This window comes from Porites lutea, chromosome 14 (genome assembly GCF_958299795.1).
Source record: "Porites lutea chromosome 14, jaPorLute2.1, whole genome shotgun sequence".
Taxonomy (NCBI): domain Eukaryota; kingdom Metazoa; phylum Cnidaria; class Anthozoa; order Scleractinia; family Poritidae; genus Porites; species Porites lutea.
This window is the reverse complement of record NC_133214.1, coordinates 2,838,247-2,860,962: the sequence shown is the minus strand read 5'-3', so window position 1 is coordinate 2,860,962 and position 22,716 is coordinate 2,838,247. Positions and strand designations below refer to the sequence as shown.

At 39.0% G+C, this 22,716-nt stretch overlaps 1 protein-coding gene across 1 annotated transcript; it reads right to left on the bottom strand.

The window, feature by feature from the left end:
- Window positions 1-50: 50 nt before the first annotated feature.
- LOC140924725 (alpha-1,6-mannosylglycoprotein 6-beta-N-acetylglucosaminyltransferase A-like) lies at window positions 51-20,469 on the bottom strand. The gene is made up of 20 exons (XM_073374736.1): window positions 20,319-20,469; window positions 17,251-17,316; window positions 16,367-16,438; window positions 15,378-15,448; window positions 14,289-14,387; window positions 13,664-13,732; window positions 12,342-12,509; window positions 11,053-11,216; window positions 10,313-10,441; window positions 9,223-9,359; window positions 8,938-9,059; window positions 8,318-8,386; window positions 8,080-8,172; window positions 7,557-7,640; window positions 7,407-7,469; window positions 6,010-6,126; window positions 5,339-5,413; window positions 4,654-4,753; window positions 3,206-3,263; window positions 51-2,277 (listed from the first exon to the last, which is right to left on the bottom strand). Exons 1-20 carry the CDS (start codon window positions 20,461-20,463, stop codon window positions 2,079-2,081), a joined length of 2,100 nt encoding a protein of 699 aa, XP_073230837.1. The 5' UTR covers window positions 20,464-20,469; the 3' UTR covers window positions 51-2,078.
- Window positions 20,470-22,716: the final 2,247 nt, after the last annotated feature.

Genomic DNA, 22,716 nt, shown 5'->3' with positions numbered 1-22,716 from the left:
ATTATGAGTATGCTCTTAACAAGAGGTAAGATAAATTATTTTTATTAACAATTTCACATTAAATCATCAAATTTCAAACTAAAGAATTATCGATCCTCCAGAGTTTTCCTTTCATGAAGTATTTGAACAACTAAAAACTAACATTTACACAAACTTTCACTTCGAAAGGGTTCTTCGTTGGGTGATAGAGTACCCTTGAATTTCTAACCTTTTGCGTGACACGGCATTCACATGGCGACCGAGAGAGCTGCCATGTAGGAAAAAGAAAGTGACTTATCTTGGGAAATTTTGTATTGAAAGTATTAGTTTCATGTTTAGGAGTTCCTCGACACATGAATTCACGCTTTCGTAGCAAAACTTAATTCTGTTTGTCCCCGGCCGCCATGTTCGTGCCCATTGGGATAGATGATTTTCGTGTAGGTAAACCTAATTGCGACTGTTACCATTCTCGACCCCAGTACTTAAGGGGTTGGGAATGCGCGCGCAGATTGCCACTGTTACATGATGCGCATGTGCTGTATAATGCTGCCTGAAGGAGGTCGTAATTGAGAAAATCTTCGAATCTGCCCCTTAAATGAAGTTGAACACGAATCACAGTTTCTATTCAATTGTAATCTTTACGATAGTCTTCAATCTAACTTGTACAGGAGTATTAGTAATAGATACCCCCTTTTTAATAATTTTGACAACAATGCGAAAACCCTCTTCATATTTAACAATGTCGATCCTCATATCTACAGACTTACAGCTGCTTACATACATTTATGTATGGAATATAGATAAAAACTTGTTCTTTAATTATAGCCTTTTTTCTTTATTAAGATTAATAACAAATAATTTAGGTGATACAGTAAAAACCCGCGTTTAAGAACCTACCTAGTGATTTAAGAACCTACAGGCTGAAATACCCAAATATATAAGAACCTATTCAGCCAGACAAAGAAAAATAGGTTCTTATATAAAAAAAAAAAACACTCCAGATTTGATGTTCAAATTCTGGATTTTAATTGTGAAAAGTTTTGTAGTGTATTGCTTTTTAGTCTTACCAATAAAATATTATTCATTCCATAACACTTTGCTGTAGTTAACAAGGCAGGCATACTGTATTTTTCCTGTTGAAATTTGCATGGTGATCATACAACTGTAAATATGGTCAGGCCCATGATACAGGACTTGTTTCGACAACAAGGCTTGACATTTTTGTAAATACTTTACAATTATAGCATATTAGTACTATTGCAGTTCCCTGAATGCTATCACTATATTATCCATCAGTAGTAATTTGTGTTTTGAAACCAGTAGTAATTAAAATATACGAAAAATACGGTGTCTACAAATAAGACGACTCAGAGAAAAATAGTTGTCGTTAAAATTTGATGTATTTCCAAGTGTGACTAACAATTTAATGGTTCAAAACATTTCCTATTAAAAAATATGATAACACCTAAGTATTTCTTTAAAAAAACGCGATACGTTTACTGTAATTAAAATAAGTGAAATAACTTAAATAATTTAATAAAATGGTATTCACAATAAACAAACCATAAACCTTCCCTCTTCCGCAGGAAATCCGAATTTCCAAACGAACACATCAGCACCAATTCTCCAAAACCCGATAACCAATCTGAAACGTTCTGCCGTCACCACAAAACTGCCCCACGCTCTAAAGCCAGGGCCATATCTCTGACGTTGTGACGGACCGGACATATTCCCACGAACAGCCGACAAGAGCTCTTATCGGTTTACTAATTCAGACCCATATTCGTAGGGAAAAAAGGCCCATTTGCCAGGTCATCAAGGGCCAAAATGATGTATATTTTATGTTCAGTTTGAAACATAAGGAATACATTCCCAGCAACAGCACGATCACAATAACAGGGAAAACAGAACTTTCACCAAAAGGATCCTCAGTGCTGTAATTGATTACAAACTGGACCCATTCTTCCAGGGACAAAAGTCCTATCTCCTCAGGAAACTGAGCACATATCCCTAACAATATATGGAACACTGATGATAATTTAGGAACATTCCGATCGCAACTAAAGAGCCAGAGGAATCATAGACCGCGTGACAAGACTCTAGTGACACTGTTTGCAGAAGGCTACTTGTTGAGATTGGAAGTCTCTGCAAGGACACAGCCGTTTTACTTCAGGGTCTTTCTTGACGCAGCTGAAGAGAAGAGGAAATCTCTGCAAGGTACATGCCTTAGTTGACGTGCTGTAGCAAGGAGCCAAGAGGGATTCCTCTGTTTTAACTGAGCCACATTTTACTCCAAACCTGCAAGAAGAAACATTTTAGTGTCACTTCCTCTCCAGAGTGAAAAAGCAGTCTTGAGAGGTGGTTCTGACTTTTTAATCTGTGGACGAAATTCTATAGTGTGACCATTCAAATGAAAGCTACTGAGCTGTACTTTCCTGTGGTACTGTTTATTATGCTGTACAAGGTGGTTCTAACTTTTGAGTCTGTGGATGAAATCCTATGGTGTGACCATTCAAATGAAAGCTACTGAGCAGTACTTTCCTGTGGTACTGTTTATTATGCTGTACAAGGTGGTTCTAACTTTTGAGTCTGTGGATGAAATCTTATGGTGTGACCATTCAAATGAAAGCTACTGAGCAGTACTTTCCTGTGGTACTGTTTATTATGCTGTACAAGGTGGTTCTAACTTTTGAGTCTGTGTATGAAAACCTATGGTGAGTGTAGAAGAGCATTAATCATCATAACACGTGGTTTGCCAGCATTTTTCTTGTTTATGTGCTTAGCGACCAAAACCCTCAAGGATTCTGGTCGAAGAAATAAAGTGACTTCATCATGCAAATGACCCATGCCTGACGGCTTGGCCGAGGACAACAGAGCGGAGTGTCTTCGTTTCGTGGGTTTGTTTCTTCTCCACTGCGTTCAAAATAAGCATGCACTAAAAACAGACCAGGTAAGTGTATATATACTTTCATTGCTTCCAAATAAAAGAGCTATTTCACATTTTAAATGCTCCGCATCTGAACTTCAACAAATTATGAAATAAGATTTGCTTAATTTAAGATGGACTCTGTGGCCACATTTGCCTGGTGTTTTAATGGGGAGCAGAAAGACCGCCAACTAATTTCAGAGAATGCATATTTTGCTACACCAAGACAATTCAGAACGTAACCTTCAAGGAAATAAAAATAACAGTCGCATAGCGGCCAAATCCAACTAAGACACTTACTGTTCTAATTGTTCCCCGCTATTGACATCTTCAAAGTAAGAAGGTTCACACAGGAGCCCTAAATTAACGGCAAAATATCATGATCAATAAACGAACTAGAACATAGCTATCAAACTCCTACACCCGTCGAAATTCGTATTTGCTAAATTTGTTTGTTATTTATTTCGTTCAACTTGCTTGTTATGATGTCGTCTTGTGACCATTAATCTTCCAAGAGGCGAAAAGAAGCGTCGAGAGAAACAGAAATTAAATCCCTGATTTTAGTTGGGCAATCTAGGAAAAAATGAGTTAAAAAACTCGGCCAAGAAAGAACAATAACCCTGAAATTTAACAAGATTATTGGGAAAATTTCTACAATATATATACAAATACAAGGAAAAAATGTGTTGTACAACACCGTTTTGTCTAGTTAGGTGAACAAAACAATATTTTGCACGTGCAGCAAATCATACAATTCTTGGAGTGGATTCACTCATTTGCTCGCCGGAATTTTTTTTATTGTTTTAATTTTGAACTGAAAAAAAAAAAAACAGTTACTCCGGGTAAAGGCGACGGCCAACGCATATGCTGCGAATAAATCCATCCAGGTAGCCTGCATAAATGGAGTTATATTCTCGTGTTTTTCAGGCGAGGCAAAGCAAGCGCAAAGCGAGCGAGGAGCGCCAGACGCGCGCGGCCGGGGGTCTGGCGCTCCTCGCTCCCTTCGTGCTTGACTTAGCCCGCCTGAAAAACGCGATAAGTAGACTACGACCCAAGTGCCCTCTTATCCCCCTCCACCAGTCTTTAATCCAAAATTACTGAATTACAGTAATTGCAGATTACTGAGAATTTAGTGTTAACGTTATGTCAGGGGAGGGGTAGGTATACATATTTTGCAAGTGCAGTGACGTATTTTTGGTCTAAACGTTTAACCACGTGCGCTTCGAGTAGCTTATGAGCGACAACTAAAAAAACAGCTTTTCCAGTTGAAAGGTAATTTGCCAAAAAGGGTTTCACATACCAAAAATATTTACGCATTTGTTTACTGAAAAAGATAGCGCAGTTTGAATACTGAAGACGTCTAAATTGATAAAATTCATAAAAACATGACAGGAAGGAACAAAAAGTGCTCCAATCGTTCTAGTGTGAACCCTTAAGCGGGGTGGGGGGAGGGGAGGGGAGGGGGGTGTAGGGGTCCAGACCTCCCGTCTCCTGTACTTCCCGCTCCTTTAGTTCGCTTTCTTCCTTTAGCCTTTTAGTTCGAATGCCAAAATATTACCAATTGTTGCGTAATTTTCCCTATTTCTCCCGCTTTGTACACTTTTAAAATTCTCACCTCCTGCCCTTTTCTTTTTCCCCCACCCCCATGTTCCATCCGTCTCCCGCCCACCTGCCCTTTTCTCTAAAGCGACTGAGATAGCAAAGCCGTATAGATAGTGTTACAATGCGCGTTACGTTATTTAACTCACCAGACATTTTGCAAACTTCTACACAAGACTTTCCCGCTTCACCCATAAACAACTTCATCTCGGATAATGGCGGCCATCTTTCACTATGCTCACAAAAGTTCTTTGAAATAAAAAAAAAAGCGAACAAAAAGAACCTAATGAGCATTTGTATTTTAACTTTGAGAGTTTTATCGCACCTCCTTAGTTAGATTTTTCAATTTATCAAGTGAGTAGCAAAATATGGCTGGGCAATCATTGCCGCGTCTTTTTTGGATTAACGCTGACTCGTCCCCAGTCGTCTCCAAGTTGTCTCTGCTCATTAATTATTTACAAGGGAAGCGCTTGGGTTATGCGCGCGGGGAAAATTGGAAGGCGAGAGGTCTCTCCCTTCTCCCTTCTTCCTTCCCGTCATCCCCTTCGTTAAAGAGCCCGTTCTAGTCTTCCACGCCAAATATTAATAATGAGAGATGACTGGGACGAGTCAGAGATTAACGACTGTTGTTACGAAGAACACACATATTTTTCTATTTTCGTCTTAAACATTTCAAGTTGACTTTATTTTTTGCAGTCCAAACTAAACAAACCCGAGCGCAATAACTTATATTGGAGACTTTCGTCAACTGCTTGCCGCCTGAAAACCCACGTGACGTTGGTTTCATCCAATCAGTCCTTACGAGCGGGCAAAGCTGGCACGTACTGTACTTACATAATACTCGGTGAAGGCATTGACGCGTTCCAGCATTCCTTTAGGCGTCCACTCCAGAGGTAAGTAAGGTTTCACCTAAAATCGTGAACAAACAAATTATTTTTCTTTCATTTTCAGAGGAGGGAAGGGGAGGGTGAAGGGGATAAACTTGTAAGTCCAACCTAACGTAATCGGGGAGGGGAGGGTGAGAGGGATAAACGTGTAGGTCGACCAAACTAACGTAAACGGGGAGGGGAGGGTGAGAGGGCTAAACGTGTAGGTCCAAACTAACGTAATCAGGGAGGGGAGGGTGAGAGGGATAAACGTGCAGGTCCAAACTAACGTAATCCGAGTACAAATTATAAAGCACCATTTTCGGCCAATTGGTAGAACATCGAAGTTGCTATTCTCGTGAAGTTTGCAATTTTGCTTACAGCATAGGTTTATCACATATTGCGCACCGCACATATTGAGCAAAGACATTTTCGCCAAGGATCCGGTTTCAATCATCCTCTCCAAGACCAACACAAGGTGAAAAGGGAGAAACACAAACGTCCCTACAATTACCCCTTTTAGTCCCTGTAGTGACCAACATCAATATTTTCCTAAAAACATCAATACCTAAACAAAAGACTCATTAGGTGGAAATAAAAGCACATGCTATTTGCAAGGTTTTTTTAAAAAATACTAACCTCGAGGTTTAAAATTCGTTTGACGGTATCCTCTACCAGCGAAAGGTTCCCAATGTCTACAGTAGCAACATGCGGTTCACCTATAAACACCTCTGCATACGGGTGTTGGGAAGTCAACTGTAAAAAAAACAAAAAACGACAGAGAAAGCTAAAGACAATGAAACATGACACATCGCTTGTGCAGCACTTCCAAACGAAATAGGCCATTTGCGAGTAGACTTTCTAAAAGTCCATTATTTTTTTCCCTGGTTGGTTATGCCATTTTAAAGAACTCTTCATACCTCTTTGGCGCGAAATTCGGTGACGCCATGACAATTGACCAATAGAACAATGAGTGACATTTCACGTCGCTCCGAACAGAGTATATGTCAATCATTTTTTTTCCCGCGTTAATTTATAATATGATCAAGACTTCGTCGCTCGCTCGGTCGCTGCGCGACCTCATGCATTGAAGCTCGCTTCGCTCACTTTTAAGAGCTTATGAAAGGTCGACTTGTAGCAAGTCTAATTTGCGAGTTGCCCAGAGTCTATGTTTCAAAGTAAAGCTAAGTCCAAAAGTATAGCAATTAATATGAAAATAATTTAAATACTCATGTAAATAAAACTCCTTTATCAAGAAAGGCTTTGCATTTAGCCTCGTTTTGAGTTTTTGGAACTAGGAAATGGCCATTTTCAGTAAGTTCCAATACATGTTTCGATGCTGAAGTCCTATTGTATTTCAAAATACATAAAGATTACTATTCGATAATAGGCTTGTGGCAGGGAAAAAAGTTCATTTGACACTTTAAAGGGCTCGATGAGCTTCAAGTCGTTCAAAACTTAAAAATGCTACATGCTTACACCTTAGAATGCCCAAACGTTTTCCTTAATTTTCCAAGGGAGGTTTTCTTCCCTTGGTTAATCGATAATTAATTATTAAAGAATTGAATTCATTAACGGGGCGCAGCATAAGTTGTAAAGGCCACATTCTTCAGCTCAAAGCATATAGACTCAGTAATCTGTCAAGAACCAGCGCTTCATGCTTTACCACGGGTTCCAAACACCTCGACAACAGATGAAAGTGATTTCACCCGTGATGAAGCACAAAACCCGACTTTTTGACATGTCTTCTCAAATAAAGCAGTAAGAAATTATGCAGCGACATGTTTTCTCTGGCACTACACTATTTGCATGAGTTGTCAGGTAGTAGTGTTCACCAATAAAACATTAACCTTCATCTCATTAAAATGAGGGTGAGATGAAAACCTGGCGGTGTTTTATCTGGCGTTCCATTAGGTATCAAGATTCATCTACCTGACCCAAACGGCTGTTATTTATTGGCTGTTGACTGCATGAATAAAAAATGAGATTGAGAAGTTAATTTCCAGAGTTCTTATGCCCTGAAGCGAAGAACTTACCTCTCTTAGGGTTGGTTTAAGCTTAAAAAACTCAGTATTAATCCTGTTGTGAGGTGGATCAAACTGAAAAGCAAGGAACATTCCATGATAAATAGTAACAAGCTCACTTGTATTAACTCTACTAAAAAACTGCGCGATTTATCGGGTTACCTTAGCGTTCAGAAAGATACATCCCTGGGCAATAGCCTCTAGAGGTGCGGGACCTTCATATGGGAACCCAAGACCTATAAAAACCTGTAATTCCAATTAAAAAAATACAAAAATTAATTTATTGAAATATTTGATTGTTTATGCATGACGTCACAAAATGTGAAAATTACGTCATGATTGAAAATGACCGCTATCTTGGATAATCCGCCATATTGGAACAGCTTCATCATATTAAGGTCAAATTAAACAAACGAATCAATGTTTCACAGTTACGTCACATTGAAAGAAACAAACTTTCTGCAACACTATTTTCCAGTTTACACTAATTCTGGACTGTATATCAGTCAGCCAAACCAATCAATCAATAGACTTTATTTTAAGAGGGGATATACGCACAAACTCTGTTGTTTCGAGAGAAAGCTTGAAAGCTCGCACATTTGGGATCTTCCTTTTAGTTTAACTTGAGCGACTCTTGGAAGTGATTTGGTTAACAACTCCAAATACAAAGAAATGAGATACAAACCTTGGTGTCCTGTAACAGTTTTTCTAGATCAGGTTTACTGAGAATACCATGGGTGATCACGTAGTCTGGCACATTCTTTTTTATTTCTTCTTCCTGTTCACGAAAAATATTGTTTACGAAAATTCTCACCATTAGAGCTTGAGGGAGGAGCCAGCTGGGAATAACACAAAATGTCTTGATAAAATTAATTCAATGTTCGTTATACTTGCTGGTGAGGATAAAACTGAGCAAAACATACCGAAACTCCAAAAAAGGTTCCATGAATCTCCAAATATTTATGCAAGATATCAAGATATTCTCTCTTGCCCTGTAACAGAAGGAAATAAAGAACAGTTGAAACAAACAAATACATGAAACGGATAAGACTAAGTAGCACGATGTTAACACGAGTCGGTTTGGCGTAATGAAAGAACACATTTACAAGTGATGTGTTCAGGGTAAGGTTTGTAAACAGAGAGATATCATTTTCGTGAAGAACGTTGTAAACGCAAAGTTTGAACACGTTTACAACCTTTAAAAGACCCGTTTCGATATAGTCTAAAGAACTGACTAACAAATCATCAGCTGATAGGTCAACTGACCAAAAGAATGGCTGATTCATTGATTGAGTGAATAACAAGACTCAGTGGCTGACTTTACTGACAACAGTGAAGACAAATGAATTGACTGACAAAACCAGGCCACTAGCTCACTTACTGACAGACAGACTGACAGACAGACAGACAGACAGACAGACAGACTGACAGACAGACAGACAGACAGACAGACAGACAGATGGAAGGAACGACCAAACACTGCCTGACCGACTTGAATAGCTGAAAAACGAACAGCGACCTATCAACACAGTTCAGCTCTTACCGCCCAAAAATCAGCGTCCTTTCCATAAACGAGACCAATCGCCTTCTTGTTCAGCGGCTTCGCATCTGCTGGAATTGGATCACTGACAACAAAACCAAGAAATGAATTGTCTGGGCTGTGAGCTGAGAAAAAAAAAAGTAATTTGGTTGGTTAGCTCAAACCTAAATCCAGACTTTTAGGATTTTAAATTCGGGCTTTTTTTTACCTAACGCGTAGGCAAAACGATACGACTCATAGACGAAACGACCGTAAACCGTGCAAAACACATGGTCAGGGTAAACTTACGAAACATGGTAAATATTTGTCGCAAATTAAGGTCAGCGTTAGCCCAAGCGGATCTTCCACCAGGTATTGATCCTCTGTAAGCTCCGTAATTAAACTCTGCTTCAGTGCCAAACGAGTCAAGTATTCGTATCCGACATCTAAATGGAAGAAAAACAAAATAATACGTTCATCACAAACTCTCTACAGTAAGGCTTACAACCCAGGAAGCCCCGCAGCACCTGGTTAAAGAACCTAGCTACATGTAAACTGGCTAACTGCAATGTTGCAGATACATTGTTTCTTCTAATATGACTAAACTAACTACATTAGTGGAATAATAGAAAAATTATTAAACGATTGGCGTCACGCACAGAACGGCGATACCGCTCGGTGCAAGGCTCGAAAAAAAAAACAGCGAAGGATTTCACCCGCCATGCCTCGGCGAAATAGCTGAACTGATCCAAAACGATGGCAAGAATACACAAAATATGACACATGAAGAGTGTCAAATGACTTTTGAATAACAGCTACAAGACTAAAACATTCATTCATATATCCTAAAACTGCGAAGGAACCGTGAATGTTTTAAAGAAATTCTGACGTAAAGGAAAATTGTAAGTTTCAAAATTGTTTGAATGAATATTGAAAATTAAAAGCTGTTTCATAAAAATGATGTGCTAGCACACAGTTCAACGTACCGATGATAAATGTAGTTGAAACTGATATTACGGGTGATGCTCGATATACCAAGTCAATGTATGCACTATTGTGTCTTTCTACTGTGTGAAGTTTATTGTGTTTCTGTGTAAGGGCTAGGGATCATTGTTGTGTTCTTTCTGACGTAACTCGAGACCTGCTATTCACTTTGTATATCGTGCACCAGCCGGTATTACGCTATTGTCAAAACCTGATCAAATCAAGAGACTGGATCAGAGTTGTATCGAATTGCAGGTTGACAAACTCTGCCCAAGTTTCTTGTACAACTTCGAAATAGCCAATGAAAGATCGAGAAATGCCATGATAGCATCCCAAAAACAATCCCACAATGCAGTTCGACACAAAACGGACCCAGCCTCACGCGAAATGACAAATAGCCATCCAATGTACTTACAAATAAGGCGACATGTTAGGAGTAACGTCCATCGTCATAAAAGCCATTCCATTATAGTCTGTGTATATCAGGTCAAACTCTGGGGTAAATGTGTTGGCGCAACCACGAACTTTTGGTACTGAAAGATGGCTGGAATTAATTGATAAAAAAAAGATTAACAGATATGCTTGGTGTGCTCAACATTACATTACCGCGTTTAAAAAACATTTGGATATTTGCCACTCAACGGCCCGGCGTTGCCATCCATCTCTCAACTTATATTAAATCACAACTTTATTTCCGCGTGCGTTGGTACATACAATGTGATCTCCGCCTCCTGATCACCTTTGTCTGCGAGTCGTTTCGCCAACGTCCTGTTTGCAAACTTATTAAGTCGTTTCGCTTACGTGTTACTGTTAGGTTAGTTCCCTAATTGCTTTCATCTGATCAGTCGCTAAATGAACGAGGTGTGTACATACGTATCGCACTTTTTTGTTTTATGGCTGAGAGAACGAGGTATATACAGGCGCAGAATCATTTTGCTTCTTAGCGGAACGACGACATAAGACGTTAGCGACCGGGACGTTAGTGAAACGACTCGTAGGCGAAACGACCGGTCACCCCTCTAGAAGAATGCACTGCCCACCTACCGCTCCCTTAAGGTAACATTAACACTTACATCTCACTTAGGGCAAAATGATCGCTTAGGGGAGGGGTAGGTGGGCAGTTTCCCAGACACCTAAATTGATCCAACTACTTACCCCTTATAGGTGGTGGAATTAACAGCAAGAGTTAAATCATGGCCCAAGATGTACAAGGAAGCTAGGAGGTCACTCCATTGAACCATTTCTCCGAGGGGTGCTCCAGTGTACGCTAGGTTAAGCCAGTTGGGTTGATAAGCATACGTTCCGAAGAAAATTAATATCTGACAAGAAGATTGAAAACACGGACCGGAATTCAGTAAGTGCTTCTCAAAGTGAAACTTTTATAATGCCTCAAGTCCGAGACCTTCTTAAAAATAATGACCGAGCGCGCAGTGTGAGGTTGTTGTAGCTATGAAGGCCGTAACCTGCTCTTCAATTTATTGAAAATAATAACCTGTTTAAAACAATAGGAAAGTGCATAAAAAATAAATAGAGTTGATCGTCTCACAACAGCGACCTTGGGGACAGAAGAACGTGGCCGCAGTAGAGAGGTTTAAACAAGAGTCAATGTATGGACTTTCCGCCAAAAAAGTGGCCGTTGCAGAGAGGTGGCCGTTGTAGAGAGGTGGCCGTAAGTAAAGGTTCGACTGTAATAAAAAAATGGTAAAATAACTTAATATTTAGAGGTAGCACATCCACAAAGTGGTTCTTCGTCTACCATTCCTTGGCCAATCAGAAATTGAAAATGCTGGTTTTTAAGCAGAGGGGAAAACCGAAGTACCCGGACAAAAACCTCTGGCATGGGAGCAAAGGACAGAACCAACAACAAACGTAACCCACATATGGCGCCAGCTCTGGGATTTGCACCTGGGCCACATTGGTGGGAGGCGAGCGCTCTCACTACTACGCCATAGGCGCCACCCTTGCCCTCCCACGCAGTATCTGCACAGTACGAGAATCGCCTGGACATTTACTGGTCGTTTCAATACAAAGTCGTTTCCTTAGGAGTTATTTAGATACGAACAGAAGTCGATTCAATTTACTGAGGCGAGGTTGTTGCGTAGTACTATACAACGGTTTTTTCCCGTGCTGAAGAAGGGTCATAAACCCGAAACGTTTGTGTTTTTTAAAAAACATTTGACACTTTTTGATATTTCTTTACCGAATATCACCTCATCAGCTATTAAGGTTGTTTCGATACAAACAAACCAGGCGGTGAAGTTGCAATGATTTTTAGAATAATATATCGTTGATCCGACCTCCGCGATTTTTTTTGACTCACAATAACGACATAGGAAAAAAGAACATCATTCTTTGTCATGACGTACCATGTACTAAGTTGAAAACCAACATACAAATGGATACAACAAAAAGAGCTGGACATAACAGTCGGACATTAACACAACCTTTTTGGTTCGATGTTGCTTGCGAAGAGTTCCTTCTTCTGCAAATTGCTTCGCAGCCGCTGCCCACTGAGGCCACATTCTGGTGATCCGATCTCTCATCCATCTCAGATTCAGCTTTGTCAGCGTATCAATAAAACTCTTCTCCAGCTCAAATCTCATTTCTGCAGGCTTTAGAAGGAGACAGAGTACCATCAGCAATTGTTGTTGCTGCAAACAACAATGTTGGGCCAACAATGTTGGGAGTTGTCGCGTCGGTATTGGCAGTGGTGTGCAAACGGATGCAACAACTCCCAACAATGTTGGGACCTGCAGTGCATCGTGGGAAGGATACAACCCATAAGACTTTGGAAACCATGTGTAATGCGCATGTGTGGCCCCAACATTGTTGGAAGAGCTGTGCAAACGGATCCAAAATTGTTGCGCTACGCTTCGGTGATCACGGAACAACAGAAATGTTTGGAGTCGTTGGCTCAAAGTTTGACCACTCACCAGTTTAAAACTTTGCTCCACAACTAGCAACCACATGCAACAGGGTGTGCAAACAAACAACAATGTTGGGAGTTGTTGGTCAACAATGTTCCGTCCTTTTGCACGGGGCTTAAATCAGTAGGATGCCAATAAACCAATTTTGAGGAATTTTCTTTTTTGGGGGGGGGGGGGGGGAAGGAATAATATATTTGGAGTTTCCTTTTGCAGTACTGAAAGAATTTGTCGAATTCATCTTACCCGTGAAAGGAATCATTTTCGCCCTATGTATCATTCCCGAAATTTTTGCGGGTTACTTTCCAGTTACTTAAATTGCAACTACCACTGCGACGATCATATCTTCACTCAAAAATTGCAGGAGTAATTTCAGTAGTAATTGCAGTAGTAATTAATTTCAGATTGCATTACTGTGTACAAATTTGTACAAAAGGATGAAATAAGCTGTCCCAAAGTTCTCCATTTAGAACTTTACTTCATAGATGCCAATTTTTTCCGTAACTGTGACTTGCTAACAATGTATTAAAGTACGCAAATAGTGGAACGAAAATTACCACAAAGTTCACCAAAAGCCAGTGACATCTATTTGTATCACAATATTGTTGTTATCCAGATAGAAAATTTTCCTATCTCTTTCTCATTTGCTCGTTTCGGAGTAATACAACTTTTTGCCCATTGGAATGACAATGTCAAAGTAAAAATCTTAACAATCCCATAATATGATTTCAAAACAAGTTTGGTTTGTTGGCAATGAAATTGCTAGAAAAAGATCCATAGATTGTATTACCAAGAGACGAAATTAGTGTTAACTGAACATCTCTATTAACTATCATTCAAACCTTTCGTTCTCTTGTGTCTGTGCTTGCATTCGACTGTCGCCATGGTAATACTGGGCAAAATCTTTCAACCTATGCATGATTATCAATATTATTACAAGACTTCAAGTTTTTTGGGTGACAACTTCACCTCTGGGAATTAAATTTCCAGACAAAAACCTCTTTAGATTGATGTGACACCGTTCAGAAACTTATTAAGACATACATAAACATGTAGAGAACTTGAACACAAATTCCACGAAAAGTATGTTTTAGGCAGGCATGCTGTATTTTAGACTCTCGAAAAGAATGAGAATAATCATTGACTTGACACTCCTGATAATGAAAATGTCGAGGTTACTATAAGTATGAACTCTTCCCAGAACAGTTACAGTCATGTACAGTGGAGCCTTGATATAACGAACCTCTATATAACCAAGTCCTCGGCATAAAGAATGATTTTCTTTACCCCCAGTAATAGTAAAATATATCGAAAAGTATCTTGATATAACCAAGCCTCGGTATAGCAAACAAATTTTGCCACTCCATTGGCACTTTGATATATCAAGGTTCCACTGTACTTCAAGTGCCAATGTTTATATTTCTTGATCAACAGCAAAGTATGTTGATCATCAGCAGTACCATGTACCTCACTAAGATAAACAAGTATTGAACATAAGTTCTCTGGCTTCACGTGATGCTGTCCAATGTAGCACGCTGAATTTGTTTGCCATAAATTTCTCATCCACTAAAAAAGAAAACAAACCAAAAATATCAAATATATTTTGTTTTTCTTATTTACCTTATCATTTACAAGGCAGGACTCAAAGTGCACAACAAAAAAATTCATGCAAGAACAACTACTCATGGCAAATATAACTAATGGATGAGCGACATTAACACCTCTCATAAAAACTGTAAGTATGTTGTGAACTTTTCGTCATTTTAATACTTAAAAGCATCAACCCATTCATGCCTGAATAAACCCCATGTTAAGCCCTGTTTACTCCATCTTAGGCCCTGTTCACACTGTGCATAATTTTGTTTGTTTTGTAAAAAAATCTGTCAACAGGAAGCCATTTCTAGTGCGAACGACTTTTTTTAACCTACCAAAATTTTCTCAACTGACGCCACCCAACTTCAAAGATGCAGGCCTCAAATTTTTTTCAAGCCGAACAAAATCCTTTGTTCCTTGACAGCTATCCCTCAGTCTTCATAAATTATAATCTTATTTAGCAAACATGACAAATATTTTATTACAGTTCCTTTAATTGACGTTTCTGCCCCTACTAGAAATTTTGCATGTCTCAGATGTTAAAAGGGTTGCAAAAACAAATAAAAAATTGCTGATTACAAAATTTGCAATTTCTTTTGCAATTGCCATATTATGTAAGACCCCCAGCCAAAGATGTGCCACATTCATTTTCTATTGCAATGAACACAGCACTAGCCATGTGTGATAGGGTCAAACACACTGTACATGTATAGGGGCCACACAAAAATTGGCCCCTGGCCACGCCATCTCCTTGAACCATGGTTTTTTGATTGGGGTGGGGATAGTCCATAGATACGAAGTTTATATCTCTATTCTAAGATAGAGAGAGTATCTGAATTAATTATGGAGACAGATGTATTTGTTACCCAAGGACTCTTCCCCGACGCCTCCCTCTCCCCCTCCCCGTCCCCCGACTAGATCCTCCTTGAAAAGTAAAACTGAAAAGTGTACAAGTAGACTTACGGAAACTTTGTCCTCACAAAATGGGAACAGCGAGTCATGTGGAATCTCACATTCCTGTTTCTTTCCATTTTCTGGTCACCACAATGGAAGTAAAATATTTATAATCAAAGATCCAAAATTAAGATCAAGGAAATACACCACTGACAAAATCAATTATCCACCAGATTATTACTATGTGTAAAATGTTGGGCATTGACAGAAAGATTGCTTATTGCATGTAGTTTAGCTCAATCCCCTCTGTTTGTATCTTAAAAAACAAGATCATTGCAGTTTTAAGTAGCTTTTTTTTTTTCAAAAGGAAGCCTGAAAACTGTACTCAGGCTTGTACACTATTCAAATCTTTGACCCTGTATACTGGTACATGCATTGAATTGCTCTACCAATTGTAAAACCAACTGGAAACCAGTCATTTATTTGGTGTGTTTGAATAACATCTATTAAAACTGTGAGACAAAGAACTAAATGTGAACAAGGTTATTGCAGTTTTACTGAAAATAGTTAAATTAAATAGCAAGTTAACAAATCCCTACTTGAAGTTTATATCTTAAGCTTCGTAAATTTTAGAAATAAAGAGTACCTAAATAAATTAAAACATGCAATCTCTATAAAAAAAAAAAACATATAATGCAGTGCTCAAAACTGAACATTGAATTGATGTAAATGCAAACATTATTCCACTTGTTATTGATGATATATTTATATAATCATGGGGCCCTGTTTGGGTAAAATTCTGACAAGCAACATGGCCTTGAAACAGCCACATAGGACAGTAGAAATGGTGACAAATGACACAAAGATGGGCTGAAACCATGACAGCAACACAGAAAAGAGCAATAGTAACGCAATGGTGAAATACCAAGAGTGGCATGGCTTCCTCTGAAATAATAAATTTATGCAAAAAAGACAGCTGGTTTTGAAATTCTGACCAGGGACATACAGTATGTCACTTATATAGTTATAAGAGGGCCTTAATCATGCAATATTTGTACCTGTATTTATAAGTTGTTCCAACTTTTCTAATCGTTGATCGACACCTCCATTTTCTTGACTAGGACTGTAATCTAAACAATTGTACAAAACAAAGAAAAAATGTCTTACATGCATTGAACTACATTATATGGAATACATGCATCACTTGAGAACATAATGAGAACATAGATGGCTTCCAGATCCCTTATAAGCACTGTGCTACAAGATAGTATTTACAGAAACAAGTCACACACAAAAAATAAAATAAAGTCAAATCTCTATCAAATAGCCACCCTTGATTGATCGAGCGTCCAGTAATCAAAGTACCAAAATAATCTTTAAGCGGCCACATCTATTAAGCGACTGCGGCCCCTTTTTTGTACCACCATTAATTGTCACCTTTATATTAAGCAGCCATCAAATGCTTAATTCACTGATCTTCACAAAGTTTGGCTTCACTTCAAGAATATGACGAAGGAAAATACAGTCCAATATATAAGAGGTTGACAACAAATTTTTGACCAGTGATGCTCCTTCATCGCACTTTTCTTCCAAAATAAAGACAGTGATGTTTCTGCTATAGATTATGCTGATTTATGATGCACCTCTATTGAGCGACTGACCTCCATTAACCCTTTAAGTCCCAACAGTGATCAACATCAATTTTCTCCTAACGATATCAATGCATTGGCAAAGGAAAAGGTTATGAGAATTAATAAAATGATCACCAAAGAGAAAATGCTTTGATCTTTCAGCAAATTCTCTCAACTAATTCTTAAAGGAAATGTATAGAGACCAGTTTGGAGAATTTGTATGTGGATATTGGGACTTAAAGAGTTAAGTGGTCACTTGCGGGTACTCCGAGGGACTGGTTGCTTAATGGAGGTTCAACTCATTATGTTACCTTTTCCGAAGATATGTTTCTCAAGACGATTTAACCGCTGTTCAAAGTCCTTGTTTTCCCAGTCACCTGTTGTAGAATCAGTACAAAACAGTACCTGAGTGACCATGCAAGATCAGTTTTCTCCCAATAATATCCATACAACATTAAGAGAAAAGGTTATGGGAATATATAAGATGATCACCAATGGGGAAATGCTGATCTTTTAATAAATTCTTTCAACTAAATCTTTAGGGAAATGTATAGAGATCAGTCTAGAGAATTGGTATGTTTATATTGGGCTTAAAGTGTTATGAAATCTAAATCAGTGAAGAATAATTGAAGGGTTTCCCATATTTGCTTATGATAAGCAAATTACGCCCTTTTTTCAGGGAACCCTTTAATTGCATTTAATTCAAATTAATAATTTGGAATACCAAGAATAAAGAGCTGATAGAACTGCTCTTTCTTTCCATGAAATGCTACATGTTTTGTTAATTGATTGATTGATTGATTGATCAACTATCGATAGATAGATTGATTGATTGATTGACAAAGTGCAAATTGTTTTGCACCATGAAATACCAAAGCCAGAGGATAAGGCACAGACCAAGTGAAAGTTAAGAATGTGCTCTACTGTCTAACCAACAATACAACTTAAAAAAACTCAAGTTTCAAGCTGCCAGTTGCTAGTAAGTTTCAGTTTTAAGTGACTGTCAAATGTTAATTTCTCTTTTCATTTATTATCTAAAGCTTAAGTTTGGTGAAAATATTGTATGATTAACTTTTTCAAACAATACTGCAGAAAATAAAAGAAAATTAAAGTAAAAATCGGTTGCATTGTTTTGTTGTTTATCCACACATTAAAAAAAAATATCTGAGTTAAGTAACACAACACCTTACCTCAAGAATGAGTAACTTAAACAAGATACAAATGTTTATTATATACATACTGAGAAATACTCACCAAAAAGCTATGTCGTAAATTTTCGTACGCAAATTAGTTCTAGCCAATCAGGGGAGCGAACGATGGTTTTCACACGTGAAAAAAATGATACGTCCAATCAGAATCGCGAACGATGTTTTTTCACGTGTGAGAAAAATGATACGTCCAATCAGAGGCCACAGAGGTGTGTGAGTTTCGCGCCAAAATTCCCGCCTTTTATTGCAGCTTGCAGCGCCGCTTCGCACACATTCAACAAGAAAAGTTTTACTCAAACAGTTTTTCTCGCTAAAAAAGTGAAAAACATTTCGGAAATGGAGTGGAATAGTTTCGTTTCACTGTCGATAAAGAAAACGGTAGAGAGCCGGCGAAACAACAGCGGAAAGGGAAAAACAGAACGAGACGTAAGCTTTTCTTGTGCTTTTAGTCGGAGCTACTTTGCCTTGCATTTAAACCGGACATTTTACTTAAATTCACTCATTTTTAATTGTGCATTGACAACAAACAGTTAAGATTACTTATAGTTCTTGGATTACCTCATATCCTTACCGTCATTTATGTTTTTAACAAACTTTTTTTCTAAAAAGCTGATACTTCGTTTTCGTTGTCATTTTGCGGTAAGTGTGTAGCGGCAAATAAGCATTTTTTAAAGATTTAAAATAAAAAGGCCGCCAAAATGATGAATGTCTCGGTATGTATATAATAAACACAATACCACATGGAAAGTGCTTTGTACGGTATTTACGCACTCGTTGTTTTTGTATCAGAAATCTTACTCGTTCGCTGCGCTCACTCGTTCGATTTCTGATACGTCAACAACTCGTGCGTAAATACCGTACGCCAGCACTTTCCATGAAGTATTCTCTATATATTTAAGCTTATACCAGTTGATACGTTTTTGTATGCACGCCTATCTGCAGAGTGCTCAATAGAAGTAATAGAGCAGAGTATAATCTACAATAATTGTAGGTTATCCGGTGTCAATGATCCCACTTGGCATTTTTATTACTACTTAGTTTCATACCACAGGTACGTGGGGCACTCCTCAGATTTTATCTGAGGAGTGCCCCACATACCCGCCGTACGAAACTAAATAGTAGTTAAACTGCCAAGTCGGATCGTTGACACAAGATAACCTAGATTATTTTAAGCTTATATGTTTACATGGGAATTAAAAAAAACACCTATGATAAAATTTACGACAAATAATCCTGAGTAGCTTTATGCATTTACATCAGATGAGCAAATTACACCACTAAGCTTTGTTTTGAAGTTGTTAATTTGCAAACTTTTATATAAATAAATTTCAACGGCAGTAATTACATAATTGAAAAGAATACCCATCCACCGACAGTGGCAAGTGTTCACAACGAGGCTTGGTAAAGAGATAATTTTGTCCATCTGTATGAATACTTGTGGTAAAGAGGAATAAAAGAAAAAAACACGAAAACAAGAGTAGAGCCTCCTTCCCGAAACCTAAAGATCAGAACATTCTTTCTTTGGTTTTTTCATTGCTTAGCATTGCATTTGTGTCAAAGTGAGATTTAATTCAATCACTACACGTGGACGACTTTCTCGAGCATTTTAGGTCGCGAAAGCGAGAAATTAAGGAATAGAGAGATAAAAAGGCTAGGTGGGGTAAAATAAATTTCGTTTGATATTCAGTCACTGCACGAGCCCAAAATACAAATGGATTATCAGAATAAAAATTACAAACTTGCCCTTCACGTGGAAGTCATCAAAGGACACCAACAGTATGGCATTAGTTCTATGCATCAAGAAATCAGCTTAAGAGTTATAAATTTACGATTAACGGTATAGCTTATAGTAAATTGTTGCGAAAGAATGTTGATCATAGACGCTGAGGGCAAAAATTTGCTGTACATCCGTTTCTAAATATGCAATTCAAGAAGTTATTTTTCCAATATAAGTTTCAGTCAATGATTCTGGGATTAATAGCCTACGGAGAAAAAACGATTTTCTGTGGGCTTATTACAAATGAAAGGGATAGTTCTCAAGTTATCCCAGTCGCAAGGACAAACTAGTGCTAAACCGGAGTTACTCTGCACCATTCAAAACAAATGCTGTATTTACCAAAAAAACGACAGAAGAAGTGAACCGTGAAATCATGCGGCAAAAATTCACTTACCTTGCACACTGGACCTGGTCCAGGACGTTGAATCGGAAGGCAACTCTCGTAACACATTGTAGTTTACAATTGTGATCAAAATACAGACAATCGACGCAATTAGGAGGAACAAATTGCCATTTCGTCCTCGCAGCGGCCATGACATTATTGATGTTAGTGAAAGGATTGGGAACTAGAAGTTTACCTTTGCTCTACACCGCACAGGCCACCCAGACTGTTCGGGTATGTAAGCTCTTAATCAAAAAACCTAAAAATGGCCTTTTACCAACTTTTTCACCTGATTTTACATGAAATAGACAGATTTGGTTGTTTTATGCTGAAAAGTGGATTTTTTTCAAAAAGCTTGGTACTTTGCTTAACCCATTCGCTCCTGGAGATTTTGCCGAAAAACGCGTTTTGAAGCTAGTCGAGTGGTTTTCTGGTCACTGTCGTGCTAAAACTTACCACAAACCGGTTCACCGGTCGTACACTTCGCAGCCTTCTGATCCAGATGCAAAATATCAGCTTGCGAAGTTCGGGCATGCGCAGAAAGCAAAATTTCGCTTTCTCTCCTCCCTTCTTTTTTCGCTTTTCTTGCCTCATTTTTTTTTTCTCTTGCTGGGCATTTAGTAGGCTTCATTTTGGTGGGAAGAGTTTTTAGGAAAGCTTTTAGGATCTTAGGATTAGGTGAAAGGAAAGGTAGGTGGGCAATGGAACAAGATTTTCATGCAGATTTTCAGGTCAATGTCACGTGGTTTTTTGCTTCTTTCTCCGGTGTCCTTGACTGAATTGTGCTCATTCTGGTATATGGTTTGAAAGATCTCTTCACTCTGCACAAGTTAGCGAAGAAAGTTGTCCTTGACTGTTAAAACTGATGACGTCACAAAGGGTAGAAAGGACCTGGATCCGCACGGGCGGTTACGGGCGGTTCAGGGGCGAATGGGTTAAACTGTCTGTTCACTTCTAGAGCCATTTCGAAGCCATTTTTGACAAGTTGAGATTTTGAGTTTCTCAAAGCGGGATTTAGAACGTTTTATTAAAAGCACTCACCGCAGGGAAAAACCCCTAGGACTTTACATAATTAGGATCGTCCGGATCGCCCGGATCGCCCCATGTGGCTAGTCGTGTCAAATACTGCTTAGACCATTGAGACAATCATATAAAAACACCCAGGCAATCAAAGAAAACCCTGAACGATTGCAGCTACCTTAATAGTTTAGATGTACGCATTGAACTTCAATCTAGGCAATCGTGAGAAAATCGCGATCATATGAAAACATTCTCAGACAACTAGACAAGCAAAATGACCGAATTCTGCCCAGATATGATCATTCTTTTCCCCTTAATCAGGAAAACATTCAACCTTACGTTCAGGAGTCTTACATCTAGGAGTCTTACGTCCAGGGTCTGCGTTCAGGCGCTTACATCCAGGGGTCTTACGTTCACGGGTTTTATATCGAGGGGTCTTACGTCCATGGAACTTACATCCGCGGCTCTTACGTCCAGTAGTCTTACATCCAGAGGTCTTAAAGCCAGGGGTCTTACGTCAAGGGGTCTTAAATCTAGAGGTCTTCCATCCAGGGGCTTTACATCTAAGGGTCTTACATCCAGCAGGCGTCTTACATCCACGCGTCTTACGTCCAGGGTCTTGCGTCTAAGAGTCTTGCATCGATGGGGCCTTACGTCCAGGGTACTTACTTGGAAAGGTGATAGGCTCCTAACGTGCATGGGTCTTGCGTCCAGGGGTCTTACCTCCAGGGGTTTTCGTCCAGGGGTCTTGTATCTAGGGTTCTTACGTCCAGTCGACCTTAATCTAGGCGTCTTACGTCTGGGGGTCGTACATCTAGGGGTGTCATGACGAGGAATCTTGCGTCCAGGGATCTTAAATCCAGGGCTCCTACATCCAGAGCTCTTACCTCCAGTGGTCTCACATCCAGGGGGCTTAAATTCTAAGGATCTTACATCCACGGGTCTTACGTCCAAGGGTCACGCGTTAAAGGGTCTTGCATCAAGGGCTCATAAGTCTAGTGGTCTCACATTACAGAGTCTTACGTCCAGGGGTTTTACTTCCAGTGATCTTACATCCAGACGTCTTAAGTTTAAGTGTCTTATGTCCAGGGATCTTACATCCAGGGGTCTTAAGTCCAAGGGTCTTAGATCAAGGGCTATTACCTCCAGGCGTCTTACGTCCTGGCCGGGTTGTTCCAAACTGGGATAAGATAACCCAGGGTTAGTGCGCAATTTGAATTTAGATATGAAAGGTTAAAAGTAAATTCAGTTTACTTTTTTTTGTCAACAAGTTGATGACTAGATGCTCTTGAGAATACTAGAGAAAATTATCCGAAAAATGATTTGAACAAAAGAAAAAGACACTCGGGTTGAATTTAACACTGGGTTAAGCGCTAATCGGACTTCGAAC